The following is a 17,557-nucleotide window of genomic DNA, read 5'->3' as shown; positions in this document are numbered from 1 at the left end:
GGGCCTCCTGCTCGCGGTGATCACAGCCACACCTACTTCAGCGGTGAGGTCTGGGAGGTGTCTGCATGATGGCCCGAGGTCTTCACTCCGGCTCGCATGCCAATGCAGTTGCCCCACAGGAGCCCCTTGCCCACTGCGCAGGACGATATCTCAATCACGGTGGATTTCGCACGGTGCGATATGCATGATCCTCGGGAAACAGTTTGCGTATACAGCGTGACCACTTCGGACCTGGTCCCTAAAAGCGTGGATGTGGTGTTCGACATGGATTCTGGCCAAGTCAGCGAAGGCTTCATTCCCCACGACCTGACCCACGTGGGCAAGATTGTGTTTGGAACTAGGCCTACGAAAGGATCTGCCTACGCCTACTTCTACGATGCGACAGGGAAGCAGATCACATCCCCTTCTATTGCTGTGACACCCCTGCCACCGTCATCCCCACCCCCGCCGCCAGTCCCCAGCCCACCCCCCACGCCCCTTGCACCACCGCCGCCATACACCACCATCTCCGTGGTGTCTGCCAGATGTGCCTGGGCAGGTATCATGCATTCTGTTCAGTTCCAGTATGATGTCCTCCTGAAGCACAAGGTCCCTCAGGTCCACGTGGTCTTCAAGCTGGGCATCTTCGACTTTGGCACAGCATACACCCCCGACTCCCTTGAGCACAGCGGCCACTTCGTTGCCTCCGCCGTGGAGACACTCGAGGGCTACGCCTACGCTTACTACTTTGACGAGTACGGCAACAAGATTGCCTCTCCTCCAACCCCCGTGGTGCAGTTCACCCTCCCCCCTCCTCCAAACCGCAGCACCCAGAGCACCTCTCCCGCCCCCACAACCACCACCACAACCTCTGCAAAGAAGTCTCCCCATGCCACTCGCAAAGCGTTGCCCTCCCCCTGAATGGGCTTACGGGCACAGTTTTAACCCATGGTCGATCTCATGGGCTTGCTCATCCGCTGCCTGCAAGGAGTATCCACGACCAATTCACAATCATTACCATACCCTACCCCCCATGCATACTTACCCTGTTGCTTTCATCACGCCAATTTCCTACTTTGCCTGTGATACGTATCGATTTCAGCCATATAGTCAGCAGCATATCTGCAATACCGCAGCTTCTAATCTTCTGGGAGGAGGAGGTTGTTGAAAGCTGTTTCAAATATTGGCAGGCTGGGCTGAAAGGTGTCGACGGGCCAAATGACTAAGGCGCGGATAACCCGTCACGTGCTGATCCATGCACTTATGCCCTGGAGGCCGCCCAATCCCTCTCAAAACACTTGGTGGCCTCGAGTACTTCGAAATCTAGCCATGTCCACTCCAGCTCTGCGCGTGTGTGGGGTGCCACGGCCACAGGGCCTCTGCGCCGCAAGGGTCACCGGCACCAGCCGCACACAGGTGCCGCTATTCGTCGCGAGGCCTGGCAGGAGTGCGAGGTCTGGATCCTTGCGCAGTGAGAAGCCTGCGGGACACGCTTCCTGTCACATCATGTCTCGGTGGGTGGCGGTGGTGCAGGTCTGCCGAGGAAACCCTGCAGAGCCTCGCTTGGCGCCGGCTCAGACGAGAAGGGACGATACGTCAAAGCGTATGAGAAGCTCGTTACACCTGTATATTCCCATCCAGAACTCTATGCAGAGCGAGCGCTGAAGCCACCGCCGAGCAGGCCAACACCATTGCTCCCCATGGTGGGTCTCTGGTCGACCTCATGCTGCCCAGTTCCCAGAGAGAGGCTGCCATCAGCTCCTGCAACAAGACCGTCGAGCTGTCTGACCGTAATGCATGCGATGTAGAGCTGCTCACCGTAGGGTGAGGCTGGTTGTTCGAAGGGATTCTGGGTGCCAAAATGTGACGAGCAGCTGCTTCGCTTTGTGTGGAAGGAAGTGCGGTTTCGGTGACCTCTATGCGGAATGGTGTGCTCCATCTGGCAAAGCTGGGTTGTCTTGTCTTTATGAGGAGGGCTTTGGGCAACTGGGATCTTCTGTGTTGCGCCAGGGTATGTCCTCAGGTCTAAACCCACCCGCCGTGTCCTGTTTTATGTTTCTCAAAGGCACGTCCCTTCCCTGTCCCACGGGCGGCATGCTGATGCCCCCCGCAAATTCCAGCCATGCATCGTCCTCCCGAGTTTGGTGCATGGCTGCCTGGGCCGGCCTTGGGCGACACGCTCACACCCATCAAGAATCGCACCCAATACCTTATCTCAGGGCCTTCTCCCCGCTGAGGGGCTTCATGACGGAGGAGGAGTACACCTCCGTGGTTGAAAACATGACGCTCCCCGATGGCACCCTGTTTGGGCTGCCGGTGGTCATGGACACCAGCGAAGAGGGCATCATCGTCGGCGACAAGCTGCTCCTGACCTACAAGGGAGAGGTGGGCCCAGGGCGGGGGCATCAGAGTGGAGGAAAAGGACATTTGCCAGGGGACCAGCATGCCTGCACCCCTTGCTCCCACGCGCGCCCCAGGTTGCTTGGCGGGGCGCCAGGGCCTCATGTGGATGTCCTTCTCTGCCTAGTTTCCCTTTCCACACGATCTATGACTTTGCCCCCCCTTCCTCCATCCCCCCCCCTCCCCCCCCCCCGTTTCCATCAACTCCCCCTCCCCCATCATGCAGTCCCTGGCCACCTTCACGGTCAGCTCCAAGTGGCGCCCCAACAAGGCGCTGGAGGCGCGGCAGTGCTATGGCACCACCGCCCTGGACCACCCCGCGGTGTCCATGATCGCGGGGGAGCGCGGGCGCTACTACCTGGGCGGCGGCGTGGAGGGGCTGGGCCTGCCCACCCGCGAGTTCCCCTGCGCGACGCCCGCGGAGGTGCGGAGCACGCTGCCCGGCGGCGTGGACGTGCTGGCCTTCCAGTGTCGCAACCCCATCCACCGCGCGCACTACGAGCTCTTCATCCGTGCGCTGGATGCGGACAACGTCTCCCCCGGCGCGGTGTGCCTGGTGCACCCCACCTGCGGGCCCACCCAGGACGACGACATCCCCGGCATCGTGCGGTACCGCACCTATGAGGTACTGGCCGCGGAGGTGGCCAACCCCGCGCTGCGCTGGGCCTACCTGCCATACTCCATGCACATGGCGGGGCCGCGGGAGGCCATCCAGCACATGATCATCCGCAAGAACTATGGGTGCACCCACTTCATCATCGGCCGCGATATGGCCGGCTGCAAGTCCAGCCTCACGGGGGAGGACTTTTACGGTGCGCTGGGGGACCCGTCGGCGGGGGAGGGGAAGGACTGCCTTCCGCTCTTGCTTGGTGGGAGTGCGTGGGGTGGGGTGAGGGTGCAGCAGACACGAGTCTGGGAGTGTCGAGAGGGCCCAGGGATATCGGGCAGAATACCCAAGGATCAGGAGAGGCCACACTCACACCGTCTCTGCCTGAGTTCTCTGAGTTGAACCTGACTGGGGAGCACCTGGCACCATGTCCCCCCTGGCATGCATGCACCTGGCCCCCAGGCCCTGCAGGGCACTGTGACCCTTGACTACAGTCACGTAGCCCCGCGTGTCACTCACCTGGGCGGCGCACCTCCTCCCCTCCAGGTCCTTACGATGCCCAGGAGTTTGCGACGAAGCATGCGCCCGCCCTGGGCATGCAGACCGTCCCATCCCTGAACATCACGTACACCGAGGTGCGGTGTCGCGGGGCAGGAGTGGTGGGCGGCAGCGTCATGGTTTGCCCTGGCCTGGGGCAGATGGGCGGGGTGCTTGCCTCCCTCCCTCCCTGTCTTCACTGCCCCTGCTTCTTCTCCGACTTCTCATTCCCATTCCACCCGTGCAGGAGGCGGGCTTTGTAACGGCCGATGTTGCAGAGAGCCAGGGGCTGCACAAGCTCAACCTGTCAGGCACCAAGTTCCGCAAGATGCTGCGCAGCGGTGGGTCGTCGGCGTCCGGTGTGGGGAGTGGTTGGGCGGGCTGTGGGCGCAAAGGGAGTTCCTCCTCCCCATCATCTCAATCAAGTCCCATTCCCATTCCTGCGCAGGCGAAGACATCCCCGAGTGGTTCAGCTTTGCGTCTGTCATCCAGGTGCTGAGGGAGGCCCAGCAGCAGCAAAACGGCGCAGCGCAGTGAAGCGGCTTGTAGCGCTGGATTGCAGCGTGGCCTGATTCCGTCCAAGCCAGTCAGCTTGCACTCCCAGGGGCGGTTGCATGGCCAGACCATGGCCCCCCTGCTGAGATTGTGATCTTGTTGCCGACTTGGAAGTCAGTTGTAACCCTCATTAGTGGTCGAGGCCACTGGAAGGACCTCACACCCTTGTCACCTATTGAAGACAGGGCTCCTTTACACACCAGGGCGTGACAGCTAGGACATCCAAACTTCAGGGAGTCTGCAGTGGCAGCCCCAGCCATCGGACGGCCGGCTTCCTCACTGCTAGAGTACGATATGCAGGGGAGCCCCTTGTGAGGGTCCTCCCTCACTTCTTCTTCTTGCCGCCAAGCTCGCTCCTCAGCCCGCCAGAGGGCAGGCCCTTGCGCTTCACGGAAAAGTTGTCACCGTCTGGAAGGGTGAAGGGACAGGTCCTTGGTATCCTCGAAGCCAGCAGGAAGGCTCATACATCACCATCTCACAGAGGCATGCCTCTCAAGACACAGGACTGCCACCCAAGGCCTTGAAACATCAGGGTATCCAAGGGTGGAAAGAGATTCATGAACCATTGCGTCCCAACAACCCCCCGTCGAGAGAAAAAACGCCCGGACTGGCCCAACTCACATCCGATGAAGCGCTTGGGACGGATGTGAGTGCGGGGATTGGGGTCCTCAATCTCATACCCCCACCCATTCTTCTCCGCAAAGGCAATCGCCGCCTCCTTGCTGTCAAAGTACAGCGGGCGGTGCACATTCTCCAAGGGGTCGGCGGTGGAAGTCCAGCCCATGAGGGGGTTCATCCACTTGCCTGCGGGATGTGTGTGAGAGTGTGCGTGTGTTGGCTAGCCAGGTCAGCCGCAGCAGGCCTGCATGAGTGGATGCTTGCTGTACTTCTGAGAGGTGACCGTCCAGCCGTGTGCCCACTGGGAGGGCTACTCACCCTCCGGCGCAAAGAGAACCCTCCAGCTTGGGCCACCTGTGAGTGTAGGTAGGCTCTCGGAGATCCAATCAGATGTATTTCGCTTGGCTTGCGCACTCCCCGGCATCGGCTCCTCCCGTCTCCCAGCATCGGCCTAGGAGTCCCAGCTACCACGACATTCCCCACGCACCCCCATCGATGGTCTGTGCGAGCCCGTGCTGGCCCGCCACCCGAGATGGCGAGAAGATGATGACCTTGCGCTGGGCAGCCATGGGAGGCGCCCCACCCGCGACTTGCAAGTCGGTGCCGTGGGACGGCAGGTCATCCCCAATCTGAGTGGAGAAGCTCCTCCAGCCTGTCGCGCAACGAGCCATGCCCGTGCGTCCTAGCCGTAGGCATTGTGCCAAAGACACGATGACGCTCATGTGCTGCCAGCTGCCGGGGTCAGGGCCCGAGAGGCGGGTTCACAGGCCGGTGGTGCCTTCCGCACTGGCTGGGGGGAGGGCGTGGCACCTCCTTGAGGACCCTCGATGCCAGCTATGTATTGTGAGTGTCTTCGGGTCGCTTGCTTCACGACAGCACTCCTGGGTTTCATCTGACCCTGCTGCGTGCATGCTGGGTCCGGGGGCTGTCAGGCCCCACTAGCATGGTGCGGCGGCCAGCCTTTCTTGCTCCAGCTTACAGAAGATGTCAATATTGAGGTCACAGGTTGCCATACCACCTCCACCAAGGGTGCTGTTCCTCACCGCAACATCCCAACATACTCCTGACACTGCAGCACTGCCTCACGTGGTGACCAGCAGCTTGAGGAGCCCTTTGACATACAGCAAGATCTCGGCGCCTCCCAGTTTGGAGGCGCCGTACACCCTGTCCACGAAGACGATGGGCACTTCGGCGACTGTGTAGCCGAGCGACCGAGCCCTGACCATGATCTCCATCTGGAAGGCGTAGCCCTTGGATGTGGCGAGTCTTATGAGCTTCTCTAAGCATGCTGTCCGATACAGCCTGAATGAACCTGTCAGGTCTGAAACCTGTATGGTGGAAAGGTGGATGGGGAAATCTGAGAGCCGTTGCATAGCAACCCTTCAACAAACTGGAGCGCAGCAGGGAAGCGAGTAAATCTCCAGGGTGTTGGTGCACTATGCTCACTATTGTAGCATGCACGACGCAGAGACCAGTTTGGCAGTCTCAAAGCCCCGCGTTTGGCCCAACAAGCCCAGACCTCGATCCACTCAATATGCAGATGCAGTCTCCTGATGTTCTCTAGGATGCCCCTGCTACGTACCCATCCCGTGCCCCAAGCCATGCTGCACTCACCCCTGGCTGCAGGAGTGTGGCCGCGAGGGTGTTGGCGCCCCGACTGATGAGCTTGCGCTTGAAGTTCCACCCATACACCCCCCCGCCCGGGCCGTACCGGGTCCCCGTCACCACGTCGGCGCCTGTAGCTGCCTGCTTGGCAATGAAGTCCGGCAGGTACTTGGGGTGGTGGCTCAGGTCAGCGTCCATGATGATGACAAAGTCGCCAGAGGCGTACTGCAGACCATGCACATATGCGGTGCCCAGGCCCAGCTTCCCCGCACGTGGCCGCAGCTGTATCCTGCAGGAGTGGCCAGTGCATCGAAAATATTGAAATAGGTGTGGCAGCATCGTGGGGTCAGGTGTGCGGGGCCTTTTCCAGATCGCATGCAGCAAGCATATGAAGGGGCAGCAAAGCACACTTGAGCTCGTGCACGCACCGATCTTCGCCATAGACCCTCTGTAGCTGCTTCACCACGTCCTGAGTTCCATCGGGGCTGTTGTCGTCCACGACGATGATCTCGAAACGGATCTTACTGTGAGCAGTGGGACGTTGGGCTCAGCAGAGACACTAGTAAAAAATGAGAAGGACATGAATAAATGCAATACAATCAACTCGCACAACGTCCTTCGCAATATTATCTCACTGGAGCTCAAAAGTTTCGACCAGGAGGTAGATGATGATGGGGATGTTCTGGCGCTCATTGTAGGTGGGGAGGAGCACGGAGTATTTGGACGTCGTGTGTACTCGCCGGACCACCATGATCTGGATGTCGGGTCACCTGACAGGCGATCCCATGCCCTGGTGAAGGATGAATATCAACAGAATATAGGATTCTACCGCAATCAGCGCCTTTTGTCATGTGCCTGAGTGCAACTTTGCACACCGCGGTGCCGGGCGAGGGGACGGTCAGGTGACAGCTTGGAAAGGACGACCTCGAGAAGAGCAAGGCACTCGCGTTCACCCCACCCGGTCCACGCAGCCACCTCACGTACCTCTGTCTAGGTTCAATCGATGGAAGGTTGACTGCCACATTCGCCGCGAGGCAGTCGCCAGGATGCTACCTGTCAAGAGCGTGGATCGCTCCGCAACGATATGCTTCGATCCGACTGGGTCGTTCCTTGCGGCCGGCAGTGTTGCCGGGGCCATTGATCTCAGCTTCAGCACGAGCTCGACGCTGGAGGTGCGCGGAGGACACCATTGCCGCCGTGCGGTCATCCTGCGTGGTCTGGTGCAGGGGTGATGCAGTCCTGGGCCCAACCGTCGAGCTCTAGTCCCTCCACCCCTTCGAAAACAGATTTTTGATTTGGATCTAGCCAACCCCAGTACGGATCTGAAGCCCGCCGGTGGAGCGGTGCATGCTCCCGAGCGTTTCTCACGCCTCACGTGGGGCAAGGGGCCCGATCCCGACAAGTACCCCGTACGTTTGGGAGCTTAGGAGGGGTGCAGCGCAAGATTTTCACACTCATCGGGGCAGGGTCGGGGAAATTGCAATGAATGGGGCTCTAGCACCCTCCCATGCTGCCTTTCATCCCAGTGCGAATGTCGCCGGCAGCCGGCCTGATCGGGTGAGCTGCGCAGCCCAAAAGGGGCACGTCTACATACACTCCTCTCCTCTCTCCCCAAACCTGCAGAAGGGACTGCTGGCCGGCGGCCTCGCAGATGGCGTCATCTGCCTGTGGAATCCCGCGGGCATCATGTCCCGTGGCGCAGGGTCCAAGGAGGCCCAGCCGCTGGCGCGCCTGCAGAAGCATCGAGGAGCGGTGCGGGGGGCGTGGCTGGTTTTCGTGGGTGGGTTTCTTTCTGGGAAAGGGATCCGTCCCGGGTGGGCGGGGCGGTGGGTGTGCACCCTGCCGCTTCAACCACATCACATCGACCGCCTGCTGATGCCTGGTGCCGTGAGGCGGGGCAAGCGCTCGCTGGGCATCGCCCCTACAATACCCCTCCCACTTCCCACCCACCCATCCACACACACTCACACACATGCTCCGTTACCTCCTCGACCTTCACCCACCGACAACTCCATACGCCGCAGGCTCGGGGCCTGCAGTTCAACTCTCACAGCCCCAACCTGCTGGCCTCCGGTGGTGGTGACGGCGAGCTGTGCATCTGGGACATGGGCAAGCCCTCCGCACCCTCCCTGTACCCCGCAATGAAGAACGGGGTGGAGGAGGTGGCCAGCGAGATCGGGTTCCTGGCCTGGAACCCCAGCATCCACCACGTGCTGGCCACCTGCACCGGCAAGTCTGGCGTGGTGGGGTGGGACCTGAAGAAGCAGCGGCCCATCTTCCAGCTGGCGGAGGGCGGCGCGCGACGGCGCCACGTTTCGGTGGCTGCCTGGAACCCGGCCATTGCCACCCAGGTGCTGGTGGCCTCAGACGACGACGGCCAGCCGGGGCTGCTGCTCTGGGACTTGCGCAGCCCTGCCGCGCCGCTGCGCGAGCTGACGGGCCATTCGCGCGGCGTGCTGGGCCTGTCCTGGAGCACCCAGGATGCGGGCCTGATCCTGTCGTCGGGCAAGGACAACCGCACGCTGGTGTGGGACGTGGCGGGCTGCGGCGCGCCGCACGCGGAGCTGGGCGCTGCTGGCCCCGCCACCAACTGGAACTTCGAGGTGGCGTGGGCGTCGGGGCGCAACGCCGGCCTCTTCGCCGCCGCCACCTTCGAGGGGCGCGTGACTCTGACGGGGCTGGCGCGCTGCGCGGCGCTGCCCGCCCTCGACGAGCGCGGCGAGCCGGCGCCGGGGCCCGCCCCCGCGCACGCGCGCGCGCCCGCCTGGCTGCGCCGCCCCGCCGGCGCCAGGTTCGGATTCGGCGGGCGCCTGGCGCGGTTCGGGCCGCCGCCGCGCACCGAGCCGGAGGCCTTGCCGGCCAAGGGCGCCGCTGCGCCCGCCACCGTCGTGACCGTGGTGCAGGTGCACACGGGTAGCGGCGGGGGCGGCGGCGAGCCTGGCGCCGCGCCCTCGCTGCTGGAGGGCGCGGTGGCCAGCGGGGACAGGGAGGCGCTGCGCACGCTGTGCGCGCGCCGCGCCGCCGAGCTGGCCGGCACGCCCGAGGCGGAGACCTGGGCTTTCCTGGGCACGCACTATGCGCCCGACGCGCGGCGCTACCTGCTGGAGCGCCTCGGTTTTGGGGATGACCTGCCACCGATGGAGGAGGCGGAGCCGGCGGCGGTCCAGGCCGCGGCGGACGACGTCGCGCGGTTGAGCCTGGGCGCCGCGTCCTCGGACGCGGCCCACCCTCCTCCTCCGGAACCCCCAGGAGGTGGACCCCTTTAGCACTGACGGTGAGCGCTTGTTCGAGTCAGGGATGGGGTGAAAGGGCTGAGAGGGGGCAGGAATCTGGGCGGCTGGGGACGGTCGGTCGGAGTACGAGAGAACGGGCAGTCCCTGGGAAGCGTGGGCGCTCCCGTCCGCCACCGTGGCCGACGTTGCAGAGAAGCTGCTGGGGCCCAGCATCGCTTCCCCTCCCTCCAGCCCTCACCCCACCCACACCCACCCACAGGCGCGGACACGTTTTTTGACAACCTGAACAGCCCGGTGACGCAGTCGCCCCATGCGCACCGCCCCGCGTCCTCCAACGGCGGCGCGGCGCACGCCCACGGCCCCTCCGGCCTGGGCCCCGGCGGCGCGGCGGTGCTGGCCGCCACCACCGCGGCGCCGCCGCAGGCCAGCGCGCTGGACCGCGCGCTGGCGGACGCGGCGGGCGGGGAGGGCGAGGACGCCATCCAGCGCGCATTGGTGCTGGGCGACGCGGCGCGCGCGGCGGCGCTGGCCGGCGAGGCCGGGCGCCTGGGCGACGCCGTGCTGCTGGCCTCGCTGGTGGGCGGGGAGGCCTTCCTCTCAGCACGCCTGGCCTACATGGCCGCCCACCCGCGCCCCTTCATGCGCCTGGTGGCCGGCCACCTGCGCGGCGACTGGCGGGCCTCGGTGGCGGCCCGTCCGCCGGCAGCCTGGCGTGAGACCCTGGCCCTGCTCCTCTCCTCCGCGCCGCCGGCGGAGTTCGAGGCCCTGGCAAGCGCGCTGGCGGCGCGCCTGGCTGAGGCGGGCGACGCGCACGCCGCAGGCCTCTGCGTCGTCTGCGCCGGTGACGTGGACGCTGCGGTGGGCGGGTGGAGCGCTGGGCTGGGCCGCATGCCGCCCGCCGCCGCGCTGGAGGGCGTGGTGGAGAAGGCGCTGGTGCTGGGCGTGGGCGCGCGCGGCGTGGGCGCCAACCCCGCGGACGGCGGCGCCGCGCTGGCGGCGCCCGCGCTGGTCGGGCTGCTCACGCGCTACGCTGACGTGCTGGTGGCCGATGGGCGCCTGGCCGACGCAGCGCGGTTCCTGGACCTGGTCCCGCCCGGCGCCGCGGCCGGCGTCTCCGACCTGCGCGACAGAATCGCGCACAGCGCGCCGCGCGGGATGGGCGAGGATGCCGCGGCACGGCTCGGCGGCGACGGCAACATCCACGGCGGCGGCGGGTACGCCCAGGACGGCGCTGCCGCCGACTACATGTATGCCCAGGGCGCCGCCGACGGCGGCTACGCCTACGCCCAGGGCGCGGCCGACGCCTCGTACTCCTACGCCCCCGACCCGAGCACGGCCCAGGCGTACGGAAACTACGGCGCCAACCCCGGCGCGGCGTACGCGCCCCAGCCCCCCCCCCGCACTTCGCCCCCGACCCCGGCGCACAGCACCAGCTCGCGCCAGGGGGCCCGGCCCTGTTCCAGCCCGAGCAGCAGGCCCTCGCGCCGAGCAGCGCCTACGCCGCTCCCCCGCCGGCGTACGGCGCGCCGCCGCCCGCGGTGTTTGCGCCGCCGCCCGCGCAGGCGCCCAGCCCCACGGGGTACGCCTCGCAGCAGAGCCCGGGCGCCTACTTTGCGCCGCAGGGGCCGCCGGCCCTCCCGGCTCCCCAAGCACCCCCCAGCACGTATGCGCCGCGGGGCGTCTATGCGCCCCCCGCGGCACCGCAGACCTTTGCACCCGCCCCGAGCGCGGGGCCTGCCCCCGCCATGTACGCGCCCCCGCCCGGACCCGCGCCCCCTGCTGCCCCGGCCACGTTTGCGCCGCAACCAACGTACACCCCTCAGCCCAGCCAGCAGACGTATGCACCCCCCGCAGGTGATTGGATGGGTTGGTTGGTGCGGTCGTCGGGTGCGGTCCCCAGGCAGCTGTGTGGGACGAGGGGACTGCCTGGCATGGCATGTCCCCTGCATGCTTGACAGGGCCTCCACACTCCAACCCCTCCCCGCCTGAAACGAATACACTCCTCCCACACCCCACCCTTTGATCCCAGCGCCAGCGTCCTCAGCGTCCTCCACGCCTGCCTCCCCCCTGGGCCGAGCAGGGGGCCCGCCGCCCGGCACCACGCTGCTCAGCGCGGACACCAGCGGCATCTCCCCCGCCCTCCGCCCCGTCGTCATGTCCCTGACCAACCTCTTCCGCGCCTGCGAGGCCGCCTTTGCGGCCCAGCCGGGGCGGGCCCGCGAGCTGGACGACGCCGGCCGGCGGCTGGGCCTGCTGGCCTGGCGCCTGGCCCAGGGCGGCGTGTCGGACTCGGTGGCGGGCAAGCTGGGCACGCTGTGCGCGGCGCTGGACGCCGGGGACGTGCAGGGCGCCGCGCGCGCCCAGGCCGCGCTCACGCGCGACGACTGGGATGAGTCGGCGGCCTGGCTCTCGGCCCTCAAGCGGCTCATCAAGCTCCGGCAGATGCTGGGCTGAGGTCCGGGTGTGTCGGCGGTTGAAGGGCGGGTGGCATCAGTCCGCCATCGCCAATGTGACGCGCTGCAGTCGCATCCTTGCGTGTCATGACGTGCGATGTTACACGCACTCCAAGGCAGAGTCCAGGGGATGGTGACGATGTCAAAGCACCCCTGAAGTCGAGGCCTCAGCATAGGCCTGGGAAGGTGGTGGAGCTGGGTCAAGGCAAAGGGCCGGCGAATGGCGCACGGGCAAACAGATGGTATCCTGGGAGTACATGGGGGTACAGCTCAAGAATATGTTGAAATATGGGATGCAGCCAAACAGCGTGATGGTCGCTGGTAAGCCCTGAGGCACTGGGGTGATCACGAATCACGGCGATTCCGGTCCTGGCCGGCTTCCTGGCAGGTGTCTCGCGTCTGGCATCGTCCGGTTGTGCAGGTTGTGTGCGGGGTTAGGGGGCGGGTGCCAGTCGGAGAGGGTGTGCACATCCTCTGGCAGCTCGCCAGCATGAGACCTGGGGTGGTGTGGTTACATGTCAGCTGGGTGGAGGCAGCCACAGGGTCCGGCATGCCACTTCAATTACAATGCCCAGGCACACATAGGAAAGACTTCAGAGTCCCATGCCCCGTTGCCACCTCAGTGCAGCAGGCGGCTGGCACATGCTGTGAGGTGCCTGTCTCCTGGGGCCATCCTCCTTCCCTCCCAACCCCCCCACCTCCTCACCATGCCCCAATGGTGTCGCTGCGCCTGTGCAGCGCCGGCGCCTCCGGCAGGGTCGACTTCTTGCGCACGATGGCCCCCGCCGGCGGCGCGGCAGACGCTGACACCAGCACGCCCCCTACCCCAGCCTCCAGGCCCTGGCTGGCGAGGGGCCGGGCCAGGCGGGCGAGGCAGGCGTTGCTGATGCGCATGCCCCAGCCCTGCTTGGGCACGTCGTCCATGCTGTGTATGCAGGGCAGGCACAGCACGCACAGCGTGATGCCAAACCCTGCGACCAGCAGCAGGGCAAACCACAGGTGCCCAGCTGTGTTGAGGATGCTGCAGCAGGCGTAGCTCTTCAGAGACATGTACTCTGTAGGTGGTTTGAGGTGGTGGCGTGGGGTGGGTCACGGCTTCAGCGCCAAGAGCCGTTCGTCTGTGAGGAGTTGGGTCTAGCATGCGCGCGATTCACGCTCTGCCGCCGTGCGGATGGCGGTGTCGACCAATCCCGCTCCACGCCCGCACGTGCACCAGAATCGGGCGGGCGCCGCCGCTCCCTCGGCTCAGGCACTGCGCCGCTCAGAGTCTTGAACCCCTCCACCCCCCTCCATCACACCCACCTGGGTGCACGTTGGCGTAGTCCAGCCGGTCCTGGAGGAGCAGGATGCCGGAGCTGATGTTTTGCGTCGCGTCCAGCGCGGCGTCCACCAAGCTCTGCAGCGGCGCGCGCAGGGTCAGGTTTTGGATGGCTTCCAGCAGGTCCTCCCGGCTGTTCGAGATCTGGTCCAGCACGCCCTCCACATCCAGGCTGAGCACCTGCTTGGCCACCTGTATGCATGTGGGCGGGTAGTACGGGGGAGATGGGGCTCAGGGCGCCTGCGCGGACATGGTCAGACGATGTCCAGCGCGCCGCTTCACCCTCTGCATGGCTGCATCCTCCATTGGCAGGCCGTGCCGCCATTCGCCCTGCCACCCCGTTCATGCTGCAGCTCCCTAACCATCACCAGCTACGTGCATCACCTCGTCCACGGTGCCCTCGTTCAAGAGCCAGTACTTGGCGAGTGTCAAGGCGGCGCCGGGGCTCTCCAGCCTGCTCAGCCTCAGCAGCACCTGATCCTCCAGGTTGAAGCACCTGCGCGTTGATCATTCGAATGAGGTGTGGGTGGGGCGTTGGTATTGAGACCCTTTGGTCGACATTGCCTGTCAGATACTGATGACGCCTCTTTGCTGCAAGGCGGCACAGAGCTTGGTGCAAGAGGGCGCACGATAGCTCGTCCTACCGGCCGCAGTGAGGGCGGCGGCACAGGCCCACCTGCTCGCAGCATCTGGCCCTCACTTCACTGCGATGCTTGGGCTCCTCGGCGTACCACCAGGACATGCACATGTACCGGCCAGGAGTTCCCACACAAAACACAAAGACAACGCGCGCCGCCTCTCACCCGTCATTCCCAATCTTCAACCCTGCCGTCAGCGCCAGCACAGCCACGCCGGCCAGGAGGAGGAAGATGGCGATCAACGCAGCCCCCAGCTTGACGCCTGCCGGCCACCTCAGCCAGATGGCTGCGGCAGTCTGTACAGCCAGCAGGCCGATCAGGATGAGGATGACATACATGACGACCAGGCGCCTGCAGAGGTAGCGGCGTTGGTGGGGAGGGTGAGCGGGGATTGGGCGCCTCTACTGATTCGACCACAGTGATGCGGCTGCCCTTGCATCCCGCCGGCCGAGCAGGGTGTGCACGGCCCAGAGACAGCACTTCACTCCAGTCCCGTCAGGCCCCCCTCCTGCTCCTGCAAGCAACAGGCCCAAGCCTGGTCCATTCCACTCACACAGTGTCCCAGCGGTCTGCGGTGGGGCGTACGTCGCGCACGGTGGAGTCGATGCGTCCCAGGACCTCCGTGTGCGCCTCCTGGAGAGGTGCCGCCACGTCGCTCAGCGCAGAGGAGATGACGGAGCGAGCCGACGTCAGCGACTGCGGGATTTCAGAAGTGGGTGGGAGGGTGTCGTGTGATGCGTCTGGGGACACAGGGCCGGCTTCCAGCATTCAAAGATGCAGCGGAAAAGCTGCATCCATCCTGGCGCCCAGTCGTTCCACAGTCTTGGAGAGGGTGCCTCGACAAGCTACACAGGGTCTGCTTGGTGGGAGGGACGGCCTGCACCCCACATCCAGCCACCCCAACCCTACAGCTGCGAGAAAAGTAGGCCCCTCCTCACGCCCTTCCTCCCAGCAACCGCCACCTGGTCCACGCCCGAGAGCATGCTGGCGATCTCCGCCTTTGCCTGGTCCACCAGTCCCCCTGGCGGGGACGGCAGCTCCGCGTACCCCTGGGCCAGCTGTGCCGCCTCGTCCGCGTAGCTGGCGGGCTCTGGCACCTCGGCAATGAGGGCGAGCGCGGCGGGGATGGTGCCGTCCGGGCTGGCCAGCACCGAGGTCAGCGGACTCGGGTCGGCGGCCAGCGCCTGGGCCTCGGCACTCGCACTGTCGGCGGCGTCAAACAGGGCACCCACGCCCTCGCCCAGGCTCCCCACATCGCCCGCCAGCTGGTCGGCCAGGGCGCCGCCGGCGGCGCGCGCCAGGTCGTACGAGGTGGCGTCGGGGCTGAGGGCTACCGCCGCGGCGGCCAGCGTGCGCAGCGTGCGCAGCGCGCCCTCCCCCGCCTCCATGGTCGCCGCCGTGTCGCGCAGGGTCTGGGCCGTGGCGGTCAGGTTGCCCAGCCCCGCCAGCCGGCCCTGCATGCTCTGCAGCGGCGACCGCAGCCCGCCCAGCACCGCATCCACGTCCAGGCGGTCGGCCAGGCCGTCCACCTCAGCGCCCCAGTCGGTGGTGACGTTGCTCAGCGTGCGCAGCGCGGAGTGCACCTCGCCCAGCAGCGCCAGTTGGCCGCGCAGCGCGGCTGGCAGCGCCAGCACGCGCGCCTCCACGCGCTCCGCGGCGGCCAGCAGCGCGTTCACGCAGGGCTCCACGCCCCCGTACCCCTCCTGCACGCCCTGGAACGCCGCCACCAGCGCCGGCAGCGTCTCGTTCAGCAGGCGCGTGGCGGCGGGGGCCAGCGCGTCCAGCGCCGCCGCCACGTCTCCCAGCGTCCCAGCCGTGGCCGCCAGCGCCTCCAGGTCGGTGGCTAGCGCCTCCAGCAGCGCAGCCTTGGCGGCCAGGTCGGCCGCGTCGCCCGCCGCGTCGGAGAGCAGGGCCGTCGTCGCATCCCGCAGCGCGCCCATGGCGGCCGCCGCGCCGGCAGCGCCCGCCGCCGCCGGCAGCGCGCCGGCCGCGTCCACCAGCGCCTGGGCCTGGGCCACCAGCGTCACGGCGCCGGCGCGGGAGGTCGCGGCATGTGCCAGCGCGGCCGTGGCCGTGCCCGGGGCGGCGGCGGTGCCCACGTCGGCCGCCAGCTGGCCGACGCCGGACTGGAGCCGGAGCAGGGACGGAAGCACGGTGCCGCGCAGGAGGGTCTGCGCGCCGTCCAGCGTGCCCAGCAGGGTGGGAACGTCGGGCAGCGCGTCCAGCCAGGGGCGCAGGCACTCCAGCGAGGCGTCCAGCCCCGGCGCGTCTACGTTGGAGCCCAGGAAGGACTGTATGTCGGCCAGTGTGCCGTTCAGGGCCTCTGCGTCCGCCACCGCGGCGTCGGCCGTGCCCAGCACGCCTGCCACGTAGCCCTAAGGAGAGTGATCATTGATGGGGAGTGAAGGGCGGGTTTGAAAACATCCGGACAGGCACACACAAACTATGAGTGCATGACACCCAGGACACTGAGTCCGTGGACAATGAAATCCACTGCCCTAGCTCTGGCTCAACCACGAGAGTACCAGGCACAGGGTACCGCCCTTCCCCCATCCCACCCCACCCAAGCGCGCACCCCCACCAACACATCCGCCTCACCCGGGCACCGTCCACCACCTCAAAGGTCCTGGGCACGATGTGGGGTCCGCCCCAGGGCCCCGCCAGCACCACGCCGACAAGCACCCCGGCAGCGCACAGGGCGCCGGCAGCGCCCCAGACCCGGACGCGATGCAGGGCGCGGACCTTCCGCAGGCGCGCCACGTGGGTGAGCTGGCGCGGGCGGGCGAGGAGCACGCAGCGTCGGACCGCGCGCCAGAGGATGAGGGTCAGCAGGAAGGCGGCGGCCAGGCCGGTCACGAGGAAGGCGGGCCAGATGGCTGGCAGCACGATGGACGTGTAGTATGGCAGAGATTCGGGTACGAACTCAGTGTTGGATGCGGGATCAGCCAGGGGAAGGGCCTGGCGGTGGGGGGAAGGCGGTTTGATGGTGATTGGCCGGGGGTGCTGCTACTCGGGCAGCTTCGGTTGTTTGATGGTTCCGAGAACTGCCACACCCGCCCAGGCCGGCCCCATCCACGCACCGTCCAGATCGCGTCCTGACATTCGTCCACATTATTCATAATGAATGTGTTGGTGCTCGTACCGATCAGAGCGTGGGCAAGCAGAGCCTCGGTGTTGCCATGTCGATCCCGCTCCGCAGGTCAATTAGTTGGAGACAGCGGTTTGATTTACTGTCGAAAGCAGCTTATGCAACACGAGCAATCTATGAGCATGACATTACCAGATTAAATCACGCTTATTAAACGAGCGGCATGCCGCATTCGTCCTTGTGTGGTGCGCGTTAGGTATTCAGCTGCAGCAGGAACCCTCGACATCCCGTCAAATGGTACCCCCGGGCGCGCGCCGTACCTCCCCTCGGCAGAAAGCGATCTCGCACCTACCGGGTCCCGCAGGGCAAAGCCTTGCGATGCAAAATCACCCTTCGAAGGTCGTGTTCACCACTACAAAGAGGCATATCTGCCTAATTGTATCGTAGAAGACTGAGCCAGTGCGCTGCTGGAGGAAGACTGGGCTCGCCATGATCAAGCTCTTCTCCCTCAAGGTAGGCAAGGTTT

At 65.8% G+C, this 17,557-nt stretch overlaps 6 protein-coding genes across 6 annotated transcripts; 3 read left to right on the top strand and 3 right to left on the bottom strand.

Annotated features, from left to right (window-relative positions):
- Positions 1 to 180: 180 nt before the first annotated feature.
- Positions 181 to 900, top strand: F751_6775 (hypothetical protein; the record flags this gene model as incomplete). The annotated part of the gene is made up of 1 exon (XM_011398383.1): positions 181 to 900. One exon carries the CDS (start codon positions 181 to 183, stop codon positions 898 to 900), a length of 720 nt encoding a protein of 239 aa, XP_011396685.1.
- An 802-nt stretch (positions 901 to 1,702) lies between these two features.
- On the top strand, positions 1,703 to 4,060 carry F751_6774 (Sulfate adenylyltransferase; the record flags this gene model as incomplete). The annotated part of the gene is made up of 6 exons (XM_011398382.1): positions 1,703 to 1,803; positions 2,199 to 2,364; positions 2,606 to 3,191; positions 3,533 to 3,621; positions 3,771 to 3,864; positions 3,972 to 4,060. 6 exons carry the CDS (start codon positions 1,703 to 1,705, stop codon positions 4,058 to 4,060), a joined length of 1,125 nt encoding a protein of 374 aa, XP_011396684.1.
- A 343-nt stretch (positions 4,061 to 4,403) lies between these two features.
- On the bottom strand, positions 4,404 to 5,367 carry F751_6773 (NADH dehydrogenase [ubiquinone] iron-sulfur protein 4, mitochondrial; the record flags this gene model as incomplete). The annotated part of the gene is made up of 3 exons (XM_011398381.1): positions 4,404 to 4,486; positions 4,700 to 4,882; positions 5,184 to 5,367. The coding sequence occupies 3 exons, from the start codon at positions 5,365 to 5,367 to the stop codon at positions 4,404 to 4,406; spliced, it is 450 nt and encodes a 149-aa protein (XP_011396683.1).
- A 411-nt stretch (positions 5,368 to 5,778) lies between these two features.
- Positions 5,779 to 7,052, bottom strand: F751_6772 (Dolichol-phosphate mannosyltransferase; the record flags this gene model as incomplete). The annotated part of the gene is made up of 4 exons (XM_011398380.1): positions 5,779 to 6,024; positions 6,311 to 6,590; positions 6,730 to 6,825; positions 6,937 to 7,052. 4 exons carry the CDS (start codon positions 7,050 to 7,052, stop codon positions 5,779 to 5,781), a joined length of 738 nt encoding a protein of 245 aa, XP_011396682.1.
- A 295-nt stretch (positions 7,053 to 7,347) lies between these two features.
- Positions 7,348 to 11,988, top strand: F751_6771 (Protein transport protein SEC31; the record flags this gene model as incomplete). The annotated part of the gene is made up of 9 exons (XM_011398379.1): positions 7,348 to 7,473; positions 7,588 to 7,710; positions 7,925 to 8,053; positions 8,326 to 8,964; positions 9,265 to 9,553; positions 9,794 to 9,828; positions 10,123 to 10,910; positions 11,027 to 11,388; positions 11,615 to 11,988. 9 exons carry the CDS (start codon positions 7,348 to 7,350, stop codon positions 11,986 to 11,988), a joined length of 2,865 nt encoding a protein of 954 aa, XP_011396681.1.
- A 344-nt stretch (positions 11,989 to 12,332) lies between these two features.
- F751_6770 (hypothetical protein) lies at positions 12,333 to 17,062 on the bottom strand (the record flags this gene model as incomplete). Its single annotated transcript, XM_011398378.1, has 10 exons — positions 12,333 to 12,386; positions 12,813 to 13,042; positions 13,290 to 13,497; positions 13,690 to 13,801; positions 14,109 to 14,294; positions 14,497 to 14,639; positions 15,278 to 15,808; positions 15,941 to 16,318; positions 16,542 to 16,901; positions 17,024 to 17,062. The coding sequence occupies 10 exons, from the start codon at positions 17,060 to 17,062 to the stop codon at positions 12,333 to 12,335; spliced, it is 2,241 nt and encodes a 746-aa protein (XP_011396680.1).
- Between the last annotated feature and the right edge of the window lie 495 nt (positions 17,063 to 17,557).

This window comes from Auxenochlorella protothecoides, assembly GCF_000733215.1.
Source record: "Auxenochlorella protothecoides strain 0710 unplaced genomic scaffold scaffold97, whole genome shotgun sequence".
Classification (NCBI taxonomy): domain Eukaryota; kingdom Viridiplantae; phylum Chlorophyta; class Trebouxiophyceae; order Chlorellales; family Chlorellaceae; genus Auxenochlorella; species Auxenochlorella protothecoides.
This window is presented reverse-complemented; position numbering and strand designations above follow the sequence as displayed.